Below are 18,463 nucleotides of genomic sequence, written 5' to 3' on the forward strand. Positions count from 1 at the left end.
TGCTTGTAGTGACGTGGAAGCCAGGAGTAGTACAGCGTGGAAGCCATGCAGGAAGATATCTGGAACCACCAAAAGCTCAACAAGCTCTATTACAGAAAATACAGGAGGCCAGGTTACCTTGAGAAGAGCTGCAGGAAGCTCAAATGTAAGAACACCTGGAAGTGTCTACGTAGACAAGGTCATGAAGCAGTATTCTGCAGTCATTCAGGAATCAAGATTCTGCCAAGGTCAAGGTCTCAGTAGATTCTGGCAATGACTGAGCTCAAAGCTGGAGTTTAAGTAACCTGCTCCTGATCAGGAGATCATGTGCATCAGGTGCGAGGAGATGATGCGAAGCAGGTATTCCTCAGCTATGCAGCATGCCACCTGAAGGGAAAACAGATGAACAACACACAAACAGGAAAGACACTAGGTCAAACACTGATTATCCATCCATCCATCCATCCATCCATCCATCCATTTTCTTCCGCTTTATCCAGAGTCGGGTCGCGGGGGCAGCAGCTCAAGCAAAGCCGCCCAGACCTCCCGATCCACACACACCTCCCCCAGCTCCTCCGGGGGAACCCCAAGGCGTTCCCAAGCCAGCCGAGAGATGTAGTCCCTCCAGCATGTCCTGGGTCTTCCCTGGGGCCTCCTCCCAATGGGACATGCCCGGAACACCTCTCCAGCGAGGCATCCAGGGGACATCCGGAAAAGTTGCCCGAGCCACCTCAACTGACTCCTTTCGACGTGGAGGAGCGGCGGCTCGACTCCGAGCTCCTCCCAAGTGACCGAGCTCCTCACCCTATCTCTAAGGGAGCGCCCAGCCACCCTGCGGAGGAAACTCATCTCGGCCGCTTGTACTCGCGATCTCGTTCTTTCCGTCATGAGCCAAATCTAATTATTGGAACACAAAATTGGTTTGGTAAACTCATTGACCCTTGACCTCCTTCCAATCCAGTCATGAGAAAGGGTAGTTAAGCTGGCCATTTGCAAATGTTTCCCCTCTTTGCATCTCTTCTAATGAGTGGCAGCGTGGGAGCCTCTAAACAACTCTCAAATGACCTGAAAACAAAGATTGTTCCACATCATGGTTTAGGGGAAGGATACAAAAAGCTCTCTGAGAGATTTCAGCTGTCAGTTTCCACTGTGAGAAACATAGTGAGGAAATGGAAGACTGCAGGCACAGTACTAGTTAAGGCCCGAAGTGGCAGGCCAGGAAACATCTCAGATAAGCTGAAGTGAAAGATGGTGAGAACAGTCATAGCCAACCCACAGATCTGCTCCAAAGACCTACAGCATGATGCTGCAGATAATGTCTCTACTATACAGCGCACTTTGCACAAGGAGATGCTGTAATGCAGAGGAAGCCTTTTCTGTGTACATTAGAGGCTGACATTTTTTCGTGAATCCCACGTGTCACATGATTCCTGTGGGATTCCCACGGGATGGGAGTCAATTTTGCTATTTATCACGTGATTGGGACGGTACGGGATTAAAAGTTCATGGGAGCAGACGGGAGCGGGAACCAAGGTTTTAGGCAGCGAGCCGTCTTGCCGTCATGTGAGCGGTCGATTTTCGAAAAAGACACCGAAAAAATAGCGGGCGGCTTTGCTTAAATCCATCTAAAATTAGGACTGGGTCCGATCTCTGCAGCCATCTGTGTGTGTGTGTGTGTGTGTGTGTGTGTGGTGTGTGTGTGTGTGTTGTGTGTTGTGTGTGTGTGTGTGTGTGTGTGTGTGTGTGTGTGTGTGTGTGTGTGTGTGTGTGTGTGAGTGAGTCGGCTTGCTGTGAGGAGGGAGAGGGGATGGGGCAGGGGTATTAGTCGCTTCAGTCAGTGCATGGAGAGCACGCGCATGCTGAGAGCAGAATGAAGAAAGACAAAAAAACTGTGACGCTGCCTTTATTTCTCACTGGACTGTTCTGACAGTACGTCCATGTGTCGGTGACGGTTAAACTGAATTTATGAGATGAAATAAATGGTCAAAATTCCTTAAAAATGAGAATATATGAGTGAACAGAATAAAAATCACACACACGTATGTTTAAAAAACCTGATGTGGAGAAACCCTGCAGTGATGTTCAGAAGCAGAAATCACAAAGTGTTGAACAAGAGTGTTGAACAAGCTGCAGCTGTAGATATGAGCAGAGCTGATAACCACAAAATGCTGAGCTTGGGAACTCAGACAAAAAGTTAGTGAAAACAAACATGAGCATGGGAGCTCCGAGTATTATTGTGTATACACTGACGAGAGGCCATTTTACCTTGGAAGATATGCTGAGTTTCTGGTGAAGATTAAGTGAAGAGCCAGGGTTTATATGGAGAGACTGATTAGATGAGAGGCAGGTGTGTTCATCAGCTTGAGGTGCGCCACCTGTGCAGGGAGAGAGAGACGGGAGCAGCAGCAGCAGGAACAGGCAGCCCACAACAGTACCCCCCCCAATGGGAGCCCCCAGGCGACCTACCAGGACAATCAGGATGGTCCCGGTAGAAGTCCCGGATGAGGGACGGGTCCAGGATAAGGCCCCGCTTAACCCAGGAGCGTTCTTCAGGTCCATAGCCCTCCAAGTCCACCAGATACTGGAAACCCCGCACCCGACAACAAATGTCCAGTATCTTCCTGACGGTCCAAGCTGGCTGACCGTCCACGATCCGTGCAGGAGGAGGTAGAGGAGCAGGAGGGCATAAAGGGCTGGTGTGCACTGGCTTCAACCAGGAAATGTGAAAGACCGGGTGGATCTGCAGAGAACGGAGTAGCCGGAGCCGAATGGCGGACGGATTGACCACCCGGTCAACAACAAACGGCCCAATATACCTAGGTGACAACTTGAGAGAATCCATCTGCAGCAGGATGTCCTTCGAAGAAAGCCGTACCTCCTGCCCGGGCTGATAGTCGGGGGCAGGGGTCCGGTGCTGGTCAGCATGGATCCGAGTCTGGGTCCTGGTCCTCAGTAGGGCAGAACGGGCGGTCTTCCACACCCGACGGCACCGTCTGAGGTGAAGTTGGACCGATGGGATGGATATTTCAGCTTCCTGGGATGGAAATAGTGGAGGTTGGTAACCGAGGGAGGCTTCGAAAGGGGAGAGTCCGGTGGCTGAGGAGACTTGGGAGTTGTGTGCATATTCCACCCAGGGAAGTTGGTGGCTCCAGTCCGTGGGGTGTGAGGCTGAGACACACCAGAGGGTAGATTTGAGGTCCTGGTTAGCCCGTTCTGCCTGCCCGTTGGTTTGGGGATGGAACCTGGATGAGAGGCTGACCGAGGCCCCGAGAGCGGAACAGAAGCTTCGCCACACTTGCGAAGTGAACTGAGGCCCTTGGTCAGACATGATGTCCTGGGGGATACCATGCAGTCGGACCATATGGAGGACCAGGAGGTTGGCGGTCTCCTGGGCAGATGGAATATTCTGCAGGGGCACAAAGTGGGCTGCCTTGGAGAACCGATCCATGACTGTGAATATGACTGTGTTACCCTGGGATGGAGGAAGTCCAGTTACAAAGTCCAGTCCGATATGCGCCCACGGATGTCCGGGAACAGGAAGTGGTTGTAGATGTCCAGCGGGAGGTTAATGGGAAGTCTTGCCCTGGTCACAGACAGAACACGCTTGAATAAACTCCTGAACATCCTGTTGGGCTGCAGGCCACCAAAAGTGGAGATGCAGGAGTTCCAGGGTGCGATGGACCCCGGGGTGGCAGGATAGCTTGGAAGAGTGACAGAATTGTAAGACTTGAGATCTAACCTCGGGGGGCACAAAAAGCCGACCGGGCGGCCCTCCCCCAGGATCAGGATGACAGGTGAGGGCTTCCTGGACAGCTCGCTCGACATCCCAGGTGAGCGCCCCCACAATCATGGATCGGAGAAGGATGGTTTCTGGAGGATCCTGTGGTTCCTTTGGAGATGCGTACTGATGGGCTAGACCATCCGGCTTGATGTTCTTGCTGCTTGGTCGGTATGAAATGGTAAAGTTGAATCTACCAAAAAATAGCGACCACCTGGCTTGCCGGGGGTTCAATCGCCTGGCAGACTGAATGTACTCCAGGTTGCGATGGTCTGTCCAGATGATGAACGGGATTGCGGCTCCCTGCAGCCAATGTCTCCACTCTGCAAGTGCCTCCCTAACAGCCAGGAGTTCCCAGTTACCCACGTCATAGTTCTTCTCGGCCGGGGACAGCCGCCATGAGAAGTATGCGCAAGGGTGGATGCAGTTATTGCCCTCTGATTTCTGGGACAGGACCACACCTATCCCAGAGTCAGAGGCATCCACCTCCAATGAGCTGACGATCCGGGTCCGGCTGAGTGAGGATAGATGCGGAGGCAAACCGGTCCTTGAGCTGAGCAAACACGGACTTTGCCTGTGGTGTCCACTGAAAGGGGATCTTGGAGGAAGTAAGTGCAGTGAGGGGAGCTGCTACATGGCTGAACCCGCGGATGAAATGACGGTAGAAGTTAGTGAACCCGAGAAATTGCTGTAACTGTTTAACTGTGGATGGAACTGGCCAGTCTGTGACTGCCTTAACCTTAGCAGGATCAGGTTTGACCTGATTGTGGGATATGATGAAGCCTAAAACAGAGACAGTCGAACCCGCATTTCTCAGCTTTGACAAACAAGCAGTTCTCCAGCAGCCGTTGGAGTACCAGGCAAACGTGCTCGGTATGAGTCTGGGAATCCGGGGAGAATATCAATATGTCATCGAGGTAGACGAAGATGAACCAGTTGAGATAGACGAAGAGGGTCGAATCAACCCAGCAAGGAGTCCTGGATATAAGTCTCCATTGACTCACGCTCCAGGCGGGAGAGGTTGTATAATCTACCTGAGGGTAGAGGAGCGCCTGGGAGCAAGTCAATGGCGCAGTCATAAGGACAGTGAGGAGGAAGTGAGAGTGCACGATCCTTGCTGAAAACCTCACCAAGGTTGTGATACGCAGGAGGAACTAAAGACAAATCAGGAGGTGCATGGACCTTCTCCCTGACCGCGACACTGGGAGGAACTGCGGATCTAAGACACCCCTTGAGGCAGGCTTTGCTCCAATGAGTAATGGCCCCAGTCGACTAATTGATGCTGGGACTGTGTTTGGAGACCCAGGGATGGCCTAACACCAAGGGGGATGATGAAGGGATAACAAAAAACTGTATTGTTTCGCGGTGATTTCCCGACACCACTAACGTGACATGCTCAGTACAGTGAGTAATGGCCGGAAGGGCCGTGCCATCTAAAGCATGCACTGATAGTGGGGAAGGGAGTGGTTCAAGCGGAATTTTGGCCTGGGATGCCAATGTGGAATCAATGAAGTTGCCTTTGGCTCCAGTGTCAATCAGAGCTGGAGCCGAAAAGGTGTCATTGCGGAAACAAATAGTAGCCGGGATTTGAGTGCAACTGGAGCCCACAGCAGTGAATTTGGCTTGGCTCACCCGCCGCCTGGATCCTACGGGTGTGCGTTGGCCATTTGGCCAAACAGGGCAAGGCAAGTGGAAGCAACCCGATCAGCCCGACAGCCTTTGTCCCATGCTGCTCTCTCAACTGATTGTCCAGCCGAATGACAAGAAAATAAGAGAGTCCAGATCAGTTGGTTCATCCCGGACTGCCAGTTCGTCTTTAAGTGCGTCGTTCAACCCGTTAATGTAGACACTTCGAAGTGCCGTGGTGTTCCAGTCGGCCACCGCTGCAAGAATGCGGACGTTGACTGAAAACTCCGCCGCGCTGCACTGCTCCTGTTTTAGGTTAAACAGACACTGAGAAATGGTATCCTTACGAGTTGGATGGTCGAATATTAGGCGGAATTCCTTTGAGAATGAAGAAAACGAATGAAGGAGTGGAGAGTTATTGCTCCAGAGGGCGGTAGCCCAGAAACGAGCCTCCCCCCACAGCAAATTGACCACGTATGCGATTTTACTCCCATTGGAACCGTAACGAGAGGAACATTGGCTGAAAACAAACGAGCACTGCATTAAAAAAGAGGTACAGGTGTCTACTGACCCGGAGAACGGTTCAGGATGGCAGATGAACGGTTCGGGTGACGCCGCCGTGGCCGCAACGGAGAATGAAGATGTGATCAGCTGAGCCAGAGCAGCAGGAGGTGGTGTTGGTGTGTGTACGAGCGACAACTGAGAGATTTGTGTGGAAAGCTCTGTGAGCCGAGTGTCAGTGTTTGATATGATCGGTTAGTGAGCTCACATGATCAGCGATGGAGTCCACTAAGTGCTGGAGCTTCCCGATGTACTCGCCCTGACTTGTAAGCACCTTCTGCAACCGATCTGCCGCCGCTGGGTCCATGATGTGGCCAGAAACGTCTGTTATGGTTCGGGCTGGAGTGGAATGAGGAACCCAAATGCTGGGAGCAAAAGAGAACGGAGTGGATACAGAACACTGGTTTATTTACTATGGGGTGAATGTGTGTGGAGGATGAGGCAGCCTTGCAAGATGGAGACAGGGCCCGCTCGGCGGTGGAACCAGGGAACGCAGTCCAGGTGGTGTCAAACTCAGATGTTGCAATCCAGTAGCCAGGTGGCTGCCGACAAGCTGTTAGTGGTGGTGTCTGGAGGAGAAACACAAGGTGAGTCACTACTGAACACACGACTCGAGTCATTACCAGAGAATTCCAGAATTGGATCGGAGTTTGTTCTTAACAAACAAGTGACAATTTATTTTAGCTGAGTCCAGAGTACTGAACAAGCTGCAGATATGAGCAGAGCTAGAGAAAAATGATAACCACAAAATGCTGAGCTTGGGAACGCAGACAAAAAGTTAGTGAAAACAAACATGAGCATGGGAGCTCCGAGTATAATTGTGTACACAGACGAGAGGCCAGTTTACCTTGGAAGATATGCTGAGTTTCTGGTGAAGATGAAGTGAAGAGCCAGGGTTTATATGCAGAGACTGATGAGATGAGAGGCAGGTGTGTTGATCAGCTTGAGGCGCGCCAACTGTGCAGGGAGAGAGACAGGAGCAGCAGCAGCAGGAACAGGCAGCCCACAACAGGAGAAAAAAAGAGGAAATGAACTCTAGTCAGAATAAAAATATAAGCTGCTGATTTTTGTTCTTTTTCAAAGTTATTAAGCTGCAGCTCTGCGTTTTATTTATTTCAAAGTAAGTTACCTCTTATTATTTTAAAAATCATGAGAGTCAAATCAGTCTGCATTGTTCAGTTTTTCCTAAACGTTTGTGTATTTTTTTCCTTCTTCATAGTGGTGTTTGCGTTTATTCTACAAAGTTTGAAAAAGCAATAAAATGTTAACACTTTTCTTTATAGCCATTCTTTCATTTCAGAAATGGAATAGAAACAATCACAAATCAAAAAAAAAAAAAGTTGGGGCTGTATGTAAAATGAAGATAAAAATAAAAATGTTGCACTATTCACAGTTTCTCCACTCACACCCACAGAAGCCAAAAATTCTTCCAGAGTTGTGTTTTGGTGGCTTCCCTCACTTGTCTTCTTCCAGCATGGACATTTAGGTTTTGAGAACTGCCTACCTGTGACAGATTTACCATAAAGTACCACACCATTTGTATTTCTGAATGATTGATATAAATGAAATCAAAGAATTTTCAGTGACTTGGAAATGTTCATATATTCATCCTCTGACATTTCTCAAGAAAACTGGCTGTAAAAATGATTAATTAATTCTTACATTTAGAATGAACTGCCCTGTCTCAACCTTTTTTTCTTGGAAAATGCTGCAGGCTTTAAATGTAGGAATGGATATATATTAACAAAAATAAATAAAAATAAAGCTGACCACACAAAACATGAAACATGTTGGTTTCATAGTCTGCAGTTCCAGAAATAGAAGACAAAGTAAATGATCATTACGTGTCCATCATTACGTGTCCATCACCACCACATTTTGAAAAACTGTAAGACCACAGGCCATGCATTATTATGTTTTGTGTCTTTTAGTGAAGTTTTTTTTTGTTTTTGTTTTTTTTTTGGATTAAGGCAATAAGTGCCTCCCTGTATTACCACAGATGAACTGTTTCTGTTACCACATCTTCTGAAATAAAACTGCACAACACTAAAGCCTTGAAACTAAAAGAAGGAAAAAAATGGGAGCAGTACAGGAGCGGAAGTCATTCTGAATGGGAGAGGAATGGGAGTGGGAGTCATTTTACCAGGAGTGGGACAGGACAGGAATTTTTTTTTTTACTCTGGCCCTGGATTGGGATGGGATGAGACAGGAATTTTTCTGTGGGAGAGGGACAGGACAGGAGTGAAAATCTACTCCTGTGTCACCCTCAAGCGTACATGCCACAGAGTCACCTGAGGTATGCTAAAGCACAGTTGGACACCCAGCTTCAATTTAGAATAAGATGCTATGAAATAATGACTGATGAAACTAAGATTGAGTTATTTGGACATAACAAGGGGCATTATGCATGGCTGAAAAAGAACACAGCATTCCAAGAATAACACTTGCTACATACAGTAAAATTTGGAGGTGGTTCCATCATATTGTGGGGCTGTGTGGCCACTGCAGGTCCTGGGAATCTTATTAAAGTTGACGGTCACATGGATTCCAGTCAATATCAGCAAATTCTTGAAAACAATGTTCATGAATCAGTGACAAAGTTGAAGTTGCGCCGGGGCTGGATCTTTCAACAAGACAGCAACCCTAAACACTGCTCAAATCTACTAAGGTATTCATTCAGAGGAGCAAGTACAATGTTCTGGAATGGTCATCTCAGTCTCCAGTTCTGAATATTATTGGATATCTGTGGTGTGATTTTAAGCGGGCTATCCATGCTCGGAAACCAACAAATCTGAGATCTTTTGTGAAGAAGAACGGTCCAAAATAACTTCAACCAGAATCCAGACTCTCAATGGAAGCTATAGGAAGCGTTAGAGGCTGTTATTTCTGCAAAAGGAGGATTTTTTTTTTTCTGTCGGGGTGCTCAATTTTATGCACCTGCCTAATTTTGTTTAAAGAATTATTGCACACTTTTGTGTAAATCGTATAAACTTCATTTCACTTCTCAAATATCACTGTTTGTCTGCTATATGATATATTTAACTCAGCCATATGGGGTGTGCAGCCAGTACATTCTGAGTGCCGGTTCCAATCCCGGATAAATGAGGAGGGTTGTGTCAGGAAGGGCATCCGGCGTAAAACAAGTCAACTCAACTATGCAGACTGAGAATCTAATTTCCATATCAGATTGATCGCGGCCCGGGTTAACAACGTCCGCCACCGGTGCTGTTGCCCAACAGGGTGCCGGTGGAAATTGGTCTGCTGCTGGGCAAAGAAGAGAAGGAGAACATTTCCACAAATGGCGGGAGAAGAAGAAAACTAGAAGGGTGGAAATGAGAGTGGGGACTTTGAATGTTGGTAGTATGACTGGTAAAGGGAGAGAGCTGGCTGATATGATGGTGAGGAGAAAGGTAGACATATTGTGTGTCCAAGTGGAAGGGAAGTAAGAGCAGGAGCATTGGCGGTAGGTACAAGTTGTTGTACCATGGTGAGGACAGGAAGAGAAATGCTGTTGGGGTCATTTTTAAGGAAGAGTATGTTAAAAGTGTGTTGGAGGTTAAGCGAGTGTCTGACAGGGTGATGAGTGTGAAGTTGGAAATTGAAGAGATGATGATGAATATCATCAGTGCATATGCCCCACAGGTAGGTTGTGAGATGAAGGAGAAAGAAGATTTCTGGAGTGTGTTAGATGAGGTGGTGGAGAGTGTGCCCAAGCATGAAAGAGTGGTGATAGGAGCAGACTTCAGTGGACATGTGGGTGAAGGGAACAGAGGTGATGAGGAAGTAATGGGTAGATATTGTATCAAGGATAGGAATGGGGAAGGACAGATGGTAGTTGATTTTGCAAAAAGGATGGAAATGGCTGTGGTGAATACCTACATTAAGAAAAAGGAGGAGCACAGGGTAACTTATAAGAGTGGAGGAAGGTGCACACAGGTGGACTACATTATTTATAGGAGATGCAAGCTAAAAGAAATCAGAGACTAAGGTGGTGGCAGGAGAGAGTGCCATTAGACAGCATTGGATGGTTGTTTGTAGGATGACTTTAGAGGTAAAGAAGAAGAAGAGAGTGAGAGCTCAACAAAGAATCAGATGGTGGAAGCTGAAGGAGGAAGACTGTTGTGTGAAATTTAGTGAGCAGGTGAGAGAAGCACTGGTTGGAGGGGAAGCAGTTTTGGACAACTGGAAAAGTACTGCAGATGTGAGGGAGACAGCTAGGACAGTACTGGGTATGACATCTGGACAGTGGAAGGAAGACAAGGAGACTTGGTGGTGGAATGAAGAGGTCCAGGAAAGCATAAGGAGAAAGAGGTTGGCGAAAAAGTTTTGGGATAGTCGGAGAGATGAAGAAAGTAGACAGGAGTACAAGGAGATGCAGCGTAAGGCGAAAAGTGAAGTGGAAAAAGCAAAGGAAAAGGCATATTGCGAGCTGTACAAGAAGTTGAATAGTAAGGAAGGAGAAAAGGACTTGTACCGATTGGCCAGACAAAGGGACAGAGCTGGAAAGGATGTGCAGCAGGTTAGAGTGGTAAAAGATGCACATGGTAATGTGCTGACAAGTGAGGAGTGTGTGCTGAGAAGGTGGAGGGAATATTTTGAAGAGCTGATGAATGAAGAAAATGAGCGAGAGAAAAGGCTGGATGATGTGGTGAGAGTAAATCAGGAAGTACAAGAGATTAGTAAGGAAGAAGTGAGGGCTGCTATGAAGAGGATGAAGAGTGGAAAGACAGTTGGTCCAGATGACATTCCAGTGGAGGCATGGAAATGTCTCGGAGAGATGGCAGTAGAATTTTTAACCAGATTGTTTAATAAAATCTTGGAAAGTAAGAGGATGCCTGAGGAGTGGAGACAAAGTGTGCTGGTTCCTATTTTCAAGAACAATGGTCATGTGCAGAGCTGCAGTAACTACAGAGGCATAAAGCTGATCAGCCACAGCCTGAAGTTATGGGAACGAGTAGTAGAAGCTAGGCTTAGAAAACAGGTGAAGATCTGTGAGCAGCAATATGGTTTCATGCCGAGAAAGAGCACTACAGATGCAATGTTTGCTCTGAGAATACGGTTGAAGAAGTACATAGAAGGCCAGATGGAGTTACATTGTGTGTTTGTGGACTTAGAGAAAGCTTATGATAGGGTGCCAAGAGAAGAGCTGTGGTATTGTATGAGGAAGTCTGGATTGGCAGAGAAGTATGTTAGGGTAGTGCAGGACATGTACAAGAATAGTGTGACAGCAGTGAGATGCGCAGTCGGAATGACAGACTCATTCAAGGTGGAGGTGGGATTACACCAATGATCAGCTCTGAGTCCTTTCTTGTTTGCAGTGGTGATGGACAGGTTGACGGATGAGATCAGACAGGAGTCCCCATGGACTATGATGTTTGCAGATGACATTGTGATCTGTAGTGAGAGTCGAGAGCAAGTTGAGTCTAGTCTGGAGAGGTGGAGATATGCTTTGGAAAGAAGGGTGAATGTGTGTGAATGGGAGGGAGCCCAGTGGAATAGTGCAGTTACAAGGAGTAGAAGTGGTGAAAGTAGATGAGTTTAAATATTTGGGGTCAACTGTTCAAAGTAATGGCAAGTGTGGTAGAGAGGTGAAGAAGAGAGTGCAGGCAGGATGGAATGGGTGGAGAAAGGTGGCAGGAGTGATTTGTGACCAAAGAATATCAGCAAGAGTGAAGGAGAAAAATTACAAGACAGTAGTGAGACCAGCTATGTTGTACGGCTTAGAGATGGTGGCACTAACAAAAAGACAGGAGGCGGAGCTGGAGGTGGCAGAGCTGAAGATGCTGAGATTCTCTTTGGGAGTGACAAGAATGGACAAGGTTAGGAATGAACATATCAGAGGGACAGCTAAGGTGGGACGGTTTCGAGACAAAGTCAGAGAGGTGAGATTGAGATGGTTTGGACGTGTGTAGAGCAGGGACCCAGGGTATATAGGGAGAAGGATGCTGAGGATGGAGCCACCAGGCAGGAGGAGAAGAGGGAGGCCAAAGAGGAGGTTTATGGATGTACTGAGGGAGGACATGCAGTTGGTTGGTGTGACAGAGGAAGATACAGAGGACAAGGTGAGATGGAAACGATTGATCTGCTGTGGCGACCCCTAACGAGATCAGCTGAAAGACAAGAAGTCTGCTATATGATATATTTAACTGAAATTGCTGATCAAGACAACCAATGATTTATAAAGGAAAATCATTAAAATTATCAACTGTACAATAGCCTGTGCACACGCAATACTTCAAAATGTAACAAACCCAAAAATAACAAAAGAAAAAACAAGTAAACGGCGACATTGATGCTTTAAAACAAAATCAAAATGAAGCGCCCATGTGATCATTTCTGCAGCGAGTCTCTGCTGTTCAAAGCCACCTGCAGCAGCGTTGTCTTGACAACGTGTGTGCACACATGCATGTCAAAACGAGATGTTGAGAGGATGGAGAGAGAGAGAGACTGGAGGTTGGACAAAGTTGGATGACAATCAAACGGAACACTGATGGTACGGGAACTTTGCAAGTGATGAGGAACCGTCAAGACAGAAATCAAAATAGAATACGGATGAATTGAGGTTGTCATCAGGATTCATTCACATTTTTCAACCATTTGAAAATTCTGACGAAGCGCCAGTTACAGAAACAAAGCTGGGTTATGTTACGGGGGCTTTTAAAGTATTTTTATATATTTATTGTCTTTCTGTTTTTTTTTAAACAGGATTTGCTACTGTAAGACAACTGAATTTCCCCATGAGGGGATTAATATAACCCCTGGCAAAAATTATGGAATCACCGGCCTCGAAGGATGTTCATTCAGTTGTTTAATTTTGTAGAAAAAAAAGCAGATCACAGACATGACACAAAACTAAAGTCATTTCAAATGGCAACTTTCTGGCTTTAAGAAATACTATAACAAATTAGGAAAAAAAATTGTGGCAGTCAGTAACGGTTACTTTTTTAGACCAAGCAGAGGGAAAAAAATATGGAATCACTCAATTCTGAGGAAAAAATTATGGAATCATGAAAAACAAAAGAACGCTCCAACACATCACTAGTATTTTGTTGCACCACCTCTGGCTTTTATAACAGCTTGCAGTCTCTGAGGCATGGACTTAATGAGTGACAAACAGTACTCTTCATCAATCTGGCTCCAACTTTCTCTGATTGCTGTTGCCAGATCAGTTTTGCAGGTTGGAGCCTTGTCATGGACCATTTTCTTCAACTTCCACCAAAGATTTTCAATTGGATTAAGATCCGGACTATTTGCAGGCCATGACATTGACCCTATGTGTCTTTTTTCAAGGAATGTTTTCACAGTGTTTGCTCTATGGCAAGATGCGTTATCATCTTGAGAAATGATTTTATCATCCCCAAACATCCTTTCAATTGATGGGATAAGAAAAGTGTCCAAAATATCAACATAAACTTGTGCATTTATTGCATTTATTGATGTAATGACAGCCATCTCCCCAGTGCCTTTACCTGACATGCAGCCACATATCATCAATGACTGTGGAAATTTACATGTTCTCTTCAGGCAGTCATCTTTATGAATCTCATTGGAACGGCACCAAACAAAAGTTCCAGCATCATCACCTTGCCCAATGCAGATTCGAGATTCATCACTGAATATGACTTTCATCCAGTCATCCACAGTCCACGATTACTTTTCCTTAGCCCATTATAACCTTGTTTTTTTTCTGTTTAGGTGTTAATGATGGCTTTCGTTTAGCTTTTCTGTATGTAAATCCCATTTCCTTTAGGCGGTTTCTGACAGTTCGGTCACAGACGTTGACTCCAGTTTCCTCCCATTCGTTCCTCATTTGTTGTACATTTTCGATTTTTGAGACATATTGCTTTAAGTTTTCTGTCTTGACGGTTTGATGTCTTCCTTGGTCTGCCAGTATGTTTGCCTTTAACAACCTTCCCATGTTGTTTGTATTTGGTCCAGAGTTTAGACACAGCTAACTGTGAACAACCAACATCTTTTGCAACATTGCGTGATGATTTACCCTCTTTTAAAAATTTGATAATCCTCTCCTTTGTTTCAATTGACATCGCTCGTGTTGGAGCCATGATTCATGTCAGACCACTTGGTGCAACAGCTCTCCAAGGTGTGATCACTCCTTTTTAGATGCAGACTAACAAGCAGATCTGATTTGATGCAGGTATTAGTTTTGGGGATGAAAATTTACAGGGTTATTCCATAATTTATTCTTCAGAATTGAGTGATTCCATATTTTTTTCCCTCTGCTTTGTCTAAAAAAGTAACCATTACTGACTGCCACAATTTGTTTTCTTGATTTCTTATAGTGTTTCTTAAAACCAGAAAGTTGCCATTTGAAATGACTTTAGTTTTGTGTCATGTGTGTGATCTGCTTTTTTTCTACAAAATTAAACAACTGAATGAACATCCTCCGAGGCCGGTGATTCCATAATTTTTGCCAGGGGTTGTAAAGTATCTATCTATCTGTCTGTCTGTCTGTCTGTCTGTCTGTCTGTCTACAGTGAGGAAAATAAGTATTTGAACACCCTGCGATTTTGCAAGTTCTCCCACTTAGTAATCATGGAGGGGTCTGAAATTTTCATCTTAGGTGCATGTCCACTGTGAGAGACACACAATGTATGATTTTTTAATAATTTATTTGTATGTTACTGTTGCAAATAAGTATTTGAACACCTGTGAAAATCAATGTTAATATTTGGTACAGTAGCCTTTGTTTGCAATTACAGAGGTCAAACGTTTCCTGTAGTTTTTCACCAGGTTTGCACACACTGCAGCAGGGATTTTGGTCCACTCCTCCATACAGAGCTTCTCCAAATCTTTCTGGTTTGGAGTTTCAGCTCCCTCCAAAGATTTTCTGTTGAGTTCAAGTCTGGAGACTGGCCAGGCCACTCCAGGACCTTGAAATGCTTTTTATGGAGCCCCTCCTTAGTTGCCCTGGCTGTGTGTTTGGGGTCATTGTCATGCTGGAAAACCCAGCCATGACCCATTTTCAATGCTCTTACTGAGGGAAGGAGGTTGTTTGCCAAAATCTCGCAATACATGACCCCATCCACCCTCCCTTTAATACGGTGCAGTCATCCTGTCTCCTTTGCAGAAGAGCACCCCAGAGTATGATGTTTCCATCCCCCATGCTTCACGGTTGGGATGGTTTTCTTGGGGTTGTTCTCATCCTCTAAACATGGTAAGTGGAGTTGATTCAAAAAAGCTCTATTCTGGTCTCATCTGCCCGCATGACCTTCTCCCATGCCTCCTCTGGATCATCCAGATGGTCACTGGTGAACTTCAAACGGGCCTGGACATGTGCTGGCTTGAGCAGGAGGACCTTGCTGCCCTGCAGGATTTTAAACCATGACAGCATCATGTGTTACTAATGTAATCTTTGTGACTGTGGTCCCAGCTCTGTTCAGGTCATTGACTTGGTCCTCCTGTGTAGTTCTGAACTTCTCTGAATCATCCTTACCCCACAAAGTGAGATCTTGCATGGAATCCCAGACCGAGGGAGACTGACAGTCATCTTGTGTTTCTTCCACTTTCTAATAAATAATCATAACAGTTGTTGTCTTCTACCAAGCTGCTTGCCTGTTGTCCTGTAGTCCATCCCAGCCTTGTGCAGTTCTATAGTTTTGTCCCTGGTGTCCTTAGACAGCTCTTTGGTCTTACCTATGGTGGACAGGTTGGAGTGTGATTGATTGTGTGAGTGAACAGGTGTCTTTTATACAGGTAACAAGTTCAAACAGGTGCAGTTGATACAGGTAAAGAGTGCAGAATAAGAGGGCTTCTTAAAGAAAAATTAACAGGTCTGTGTGAACCAGAATTCTTGCTGGTTGATAGGTGTTCAAATACTTATTTGCAGCAGTAACATACAAATAAATTATTAAAAAATCATACATTGTGATTTCCGGATTTTTTTTTTAGTTGATGTCTCTCACAGTGGACATGCACCTAAGATGAAAATTTCAGACCACTCCATGATTTCTAAGTGGGAGAGCTTGCAAAACTGCAGGGTGTTCAAATACTTATTTTCCTCACTGTATCTATCTATCTATCTATCGACTCTAATCTGACTGCTTTCCAGATGCACTCTACAACCATCCATTGATGCTCCACAACAAAACAGTTGGTGGCGGTAATGCACCATATTGGTTTGAATTACCCCACCTCTTTTTGTGTGTGTGTGTGTTTGTTTTTGCTTTGACAGGAATACTAATCAATAAACCTACCAAAACTAGTTTTGGTCCATCTTTGTTTCAATGGTTGTGCAGTTGTCAAACATTCAGTGGTGCTCCTTTTGATGCGAGGGGGATTATGAAATCTATACTATAATAGCCAAGTGGCCCCTGTGTGTGTGTGTGTGTGTGTGTGTGTGTGTGTGTGTGTGTGTGTGTGTGTGTGTGTGTGTGTGTGTGTGCTCGTGCGTACGTACATGTGTATGGCTTTGATCAGAGAAACTGGGGAGAGCTGACATTTGCCGTATGGTGTGCTTATGTATTTTGGGTCAAGGATGAACACTGCGAAAGCATAAAGTTGATAGGACTAATACAACCAATCCAGTGAAGTTGGAACGTTGTGTGAAATATAAATAAAAGCAGAATACAATGATTTTCAAATCCTCTTCAACCTATATTCAATTGAATACACCACAAAGACAAGATATTCAAACTGATAAACTTTTGTGCAAATATTTGCTCATTTTGAAATGGATGCCTGCATCACGTTTCAAAAAAGCTGGGACAGTGTTATGTTTACCACTGTGTTACATCACCTTTCCTTCTAACAACACTCAGTAAGCATTTGGGAAGTGAAGACACTAATTGTGAGTGTCAAGATTGTGGGTATAAAAGGAGTATCCCCAAAAGGCTCAGCCATTCACAAGCAAAGATGGGGCGAGGATCACCAATTTGTGAACAACTGCGTGAAAAAAATAGTCCAACAGTTTAAGAACAATGTTTCTCAACTTTCAATTGCAAGAAAGTTGCCGCCGCCTGGGCCCGAGCTCATTTGAAATGGACATACGCAAAGCGGAAAAGTGTGCTGTGGTCTGACGAGTCCACATTTCAAATTGTTTTTGGAAATCATGGACGTTGTGTCCTCTGTGTTGTGAAAGTGTAGGAACACGGACCCACAACAGGGGGCGTAAATGAACGGGCAATGGATAAGCCAAACAGTAACAATTTAATGTTGTAAATTGTGCACAACGGCATACAGACAACAACAAGTTTGGAATTACAGTCAGTTACACGTTGGGTGACGTGTGGGCAGGCTTGAGGATAGGAGACGCCCGTCCAGAACCGAGCCGGATCCCACACGGCCCTCACCGCCAACGGATCTGAAGAACACCGGAGCCGTCAAGTCCTGAGTCCCCAGGTGGCCACCGTCTCCAGCTGTCAGACCTGGCACTGCTGGCAGAGAACAGAAACAGCACAGGTGAGTGTGAGTACGCACACTCAGTAATCCCACAGTCTGTGTTCTTTTGGGAGGGAGCACCTCCACCTCCAATCACACACTCGTGCAGCTCCTGTCTAACCACTTATGTGGTTGGAGTGTGAAGCGAAGCCATCGCTGATCACACCAAACGCCAATCCCTCAGATAAGGCAACACCACAGGAAAACGGCTGCAAATAAGGTCAGACTATAAGTCAGGGTTTAGTTCAGCAGAGAAAATTACCTCCAAAGTAGCTGATTTCTCAGCGGGGAGGTGGAGTTGCAGTCTGGCCTTTAAGGTGGTGGTGATGTGGATGAGTGACAGCTGGTGCTGGTGACGAGTGACAGCTGTCACTCCCGGTTGCTATGACACCCTCTCCTGCTTGAAGCCCGCACTTCAAGCAGGGCGCCATCTGGTGGTGGTGGGCCAGCAGTACCTCCTCTTCAGCGGCCCACACAACACTCTGGACAAAAGAGGAAAAAGACCATCCAGATTGTTACCAGCACAAAGTTCAAAAGCCAGCATCTGTGACGTATTGGGGGTGTGTTAGTGCCAATGACATGGGCAACTTACACATCTATGATGACACCATCAGTGCTGAAAGGTAGATCCACTTTTTGGAGCAACACATGCTGCCATTCAAGCAACGTCTTTTTCAGGGACATCCCTCCTTATTTCAGCAAGACAATGCCAAGCCACATTCCGCACGTATTACAACAGCGTGGCTTCATAGTAAAAGAGTGTGGGTACTAGACTGGTCTGCCTGCAGTCCAGACCTGTTGCCCATTGAAAATGTGGGGCGCATTATGAACCACAAAATACGACAACGGAGACCCCGGACTGTTGAACAACTGAAGTTGTACATCAAGCAAGATTGGGAAAGAATTCCACCTACAAAGCTTCAATAATTAGTGTCCTCAGTTCCCAAAGAGTTATTGAGTGTTGTTAGAAGAAAAGGTGATGTAACACAGTGGTAAACATACCACTGTCCCAGCATTTTTGAAATGTGTTGCAGGCATCCATTTCAAAATGAGCAAATATTTGCACAAAAACAATAAAGTTTATCAGTTTGAACATTAAATATCATCTTTGTGGTGTATTCA

General features: G+C 45.7%; 1 protein-coding gene across 1 annotated transcript in view; it reads left to right on the forward strand.

Annotated features, from left to right (window-relative positions):
• mycbpap (mycbp associated protein) overlaps nt 1-18,463 on the forward strand; it is a 234,329-nt gene that overhangs the window by 141,995 nt on the left and 73,871 nt on the right. Inside the window, exon 12 of the mRNA XM_034189060.1 lies at nt 18,114-18,117. Coding sequence (XP_034044951.1) covers nt 18,114-18,117 — 4 coding nt within the window. The remainder of the gene's footprint in view (nt 1-18,113; nt 18,118-18,463) is intronic.

This window comes from Thalassophryne amazonica, chromosome 15 (genome assembly GCF_902500255.1).
Source record: "Thalassophryne amazonica chromosome 15, fThaAma1.1, whole genome shotgun sequence".
NCBI classification, from domain to species: Eukaryota; Metazoa; Chordata; class Actinopteri; order Batrachoidiformes; family Batrachoididae; genus Thalassophryne; species Thalassophryne amazonica.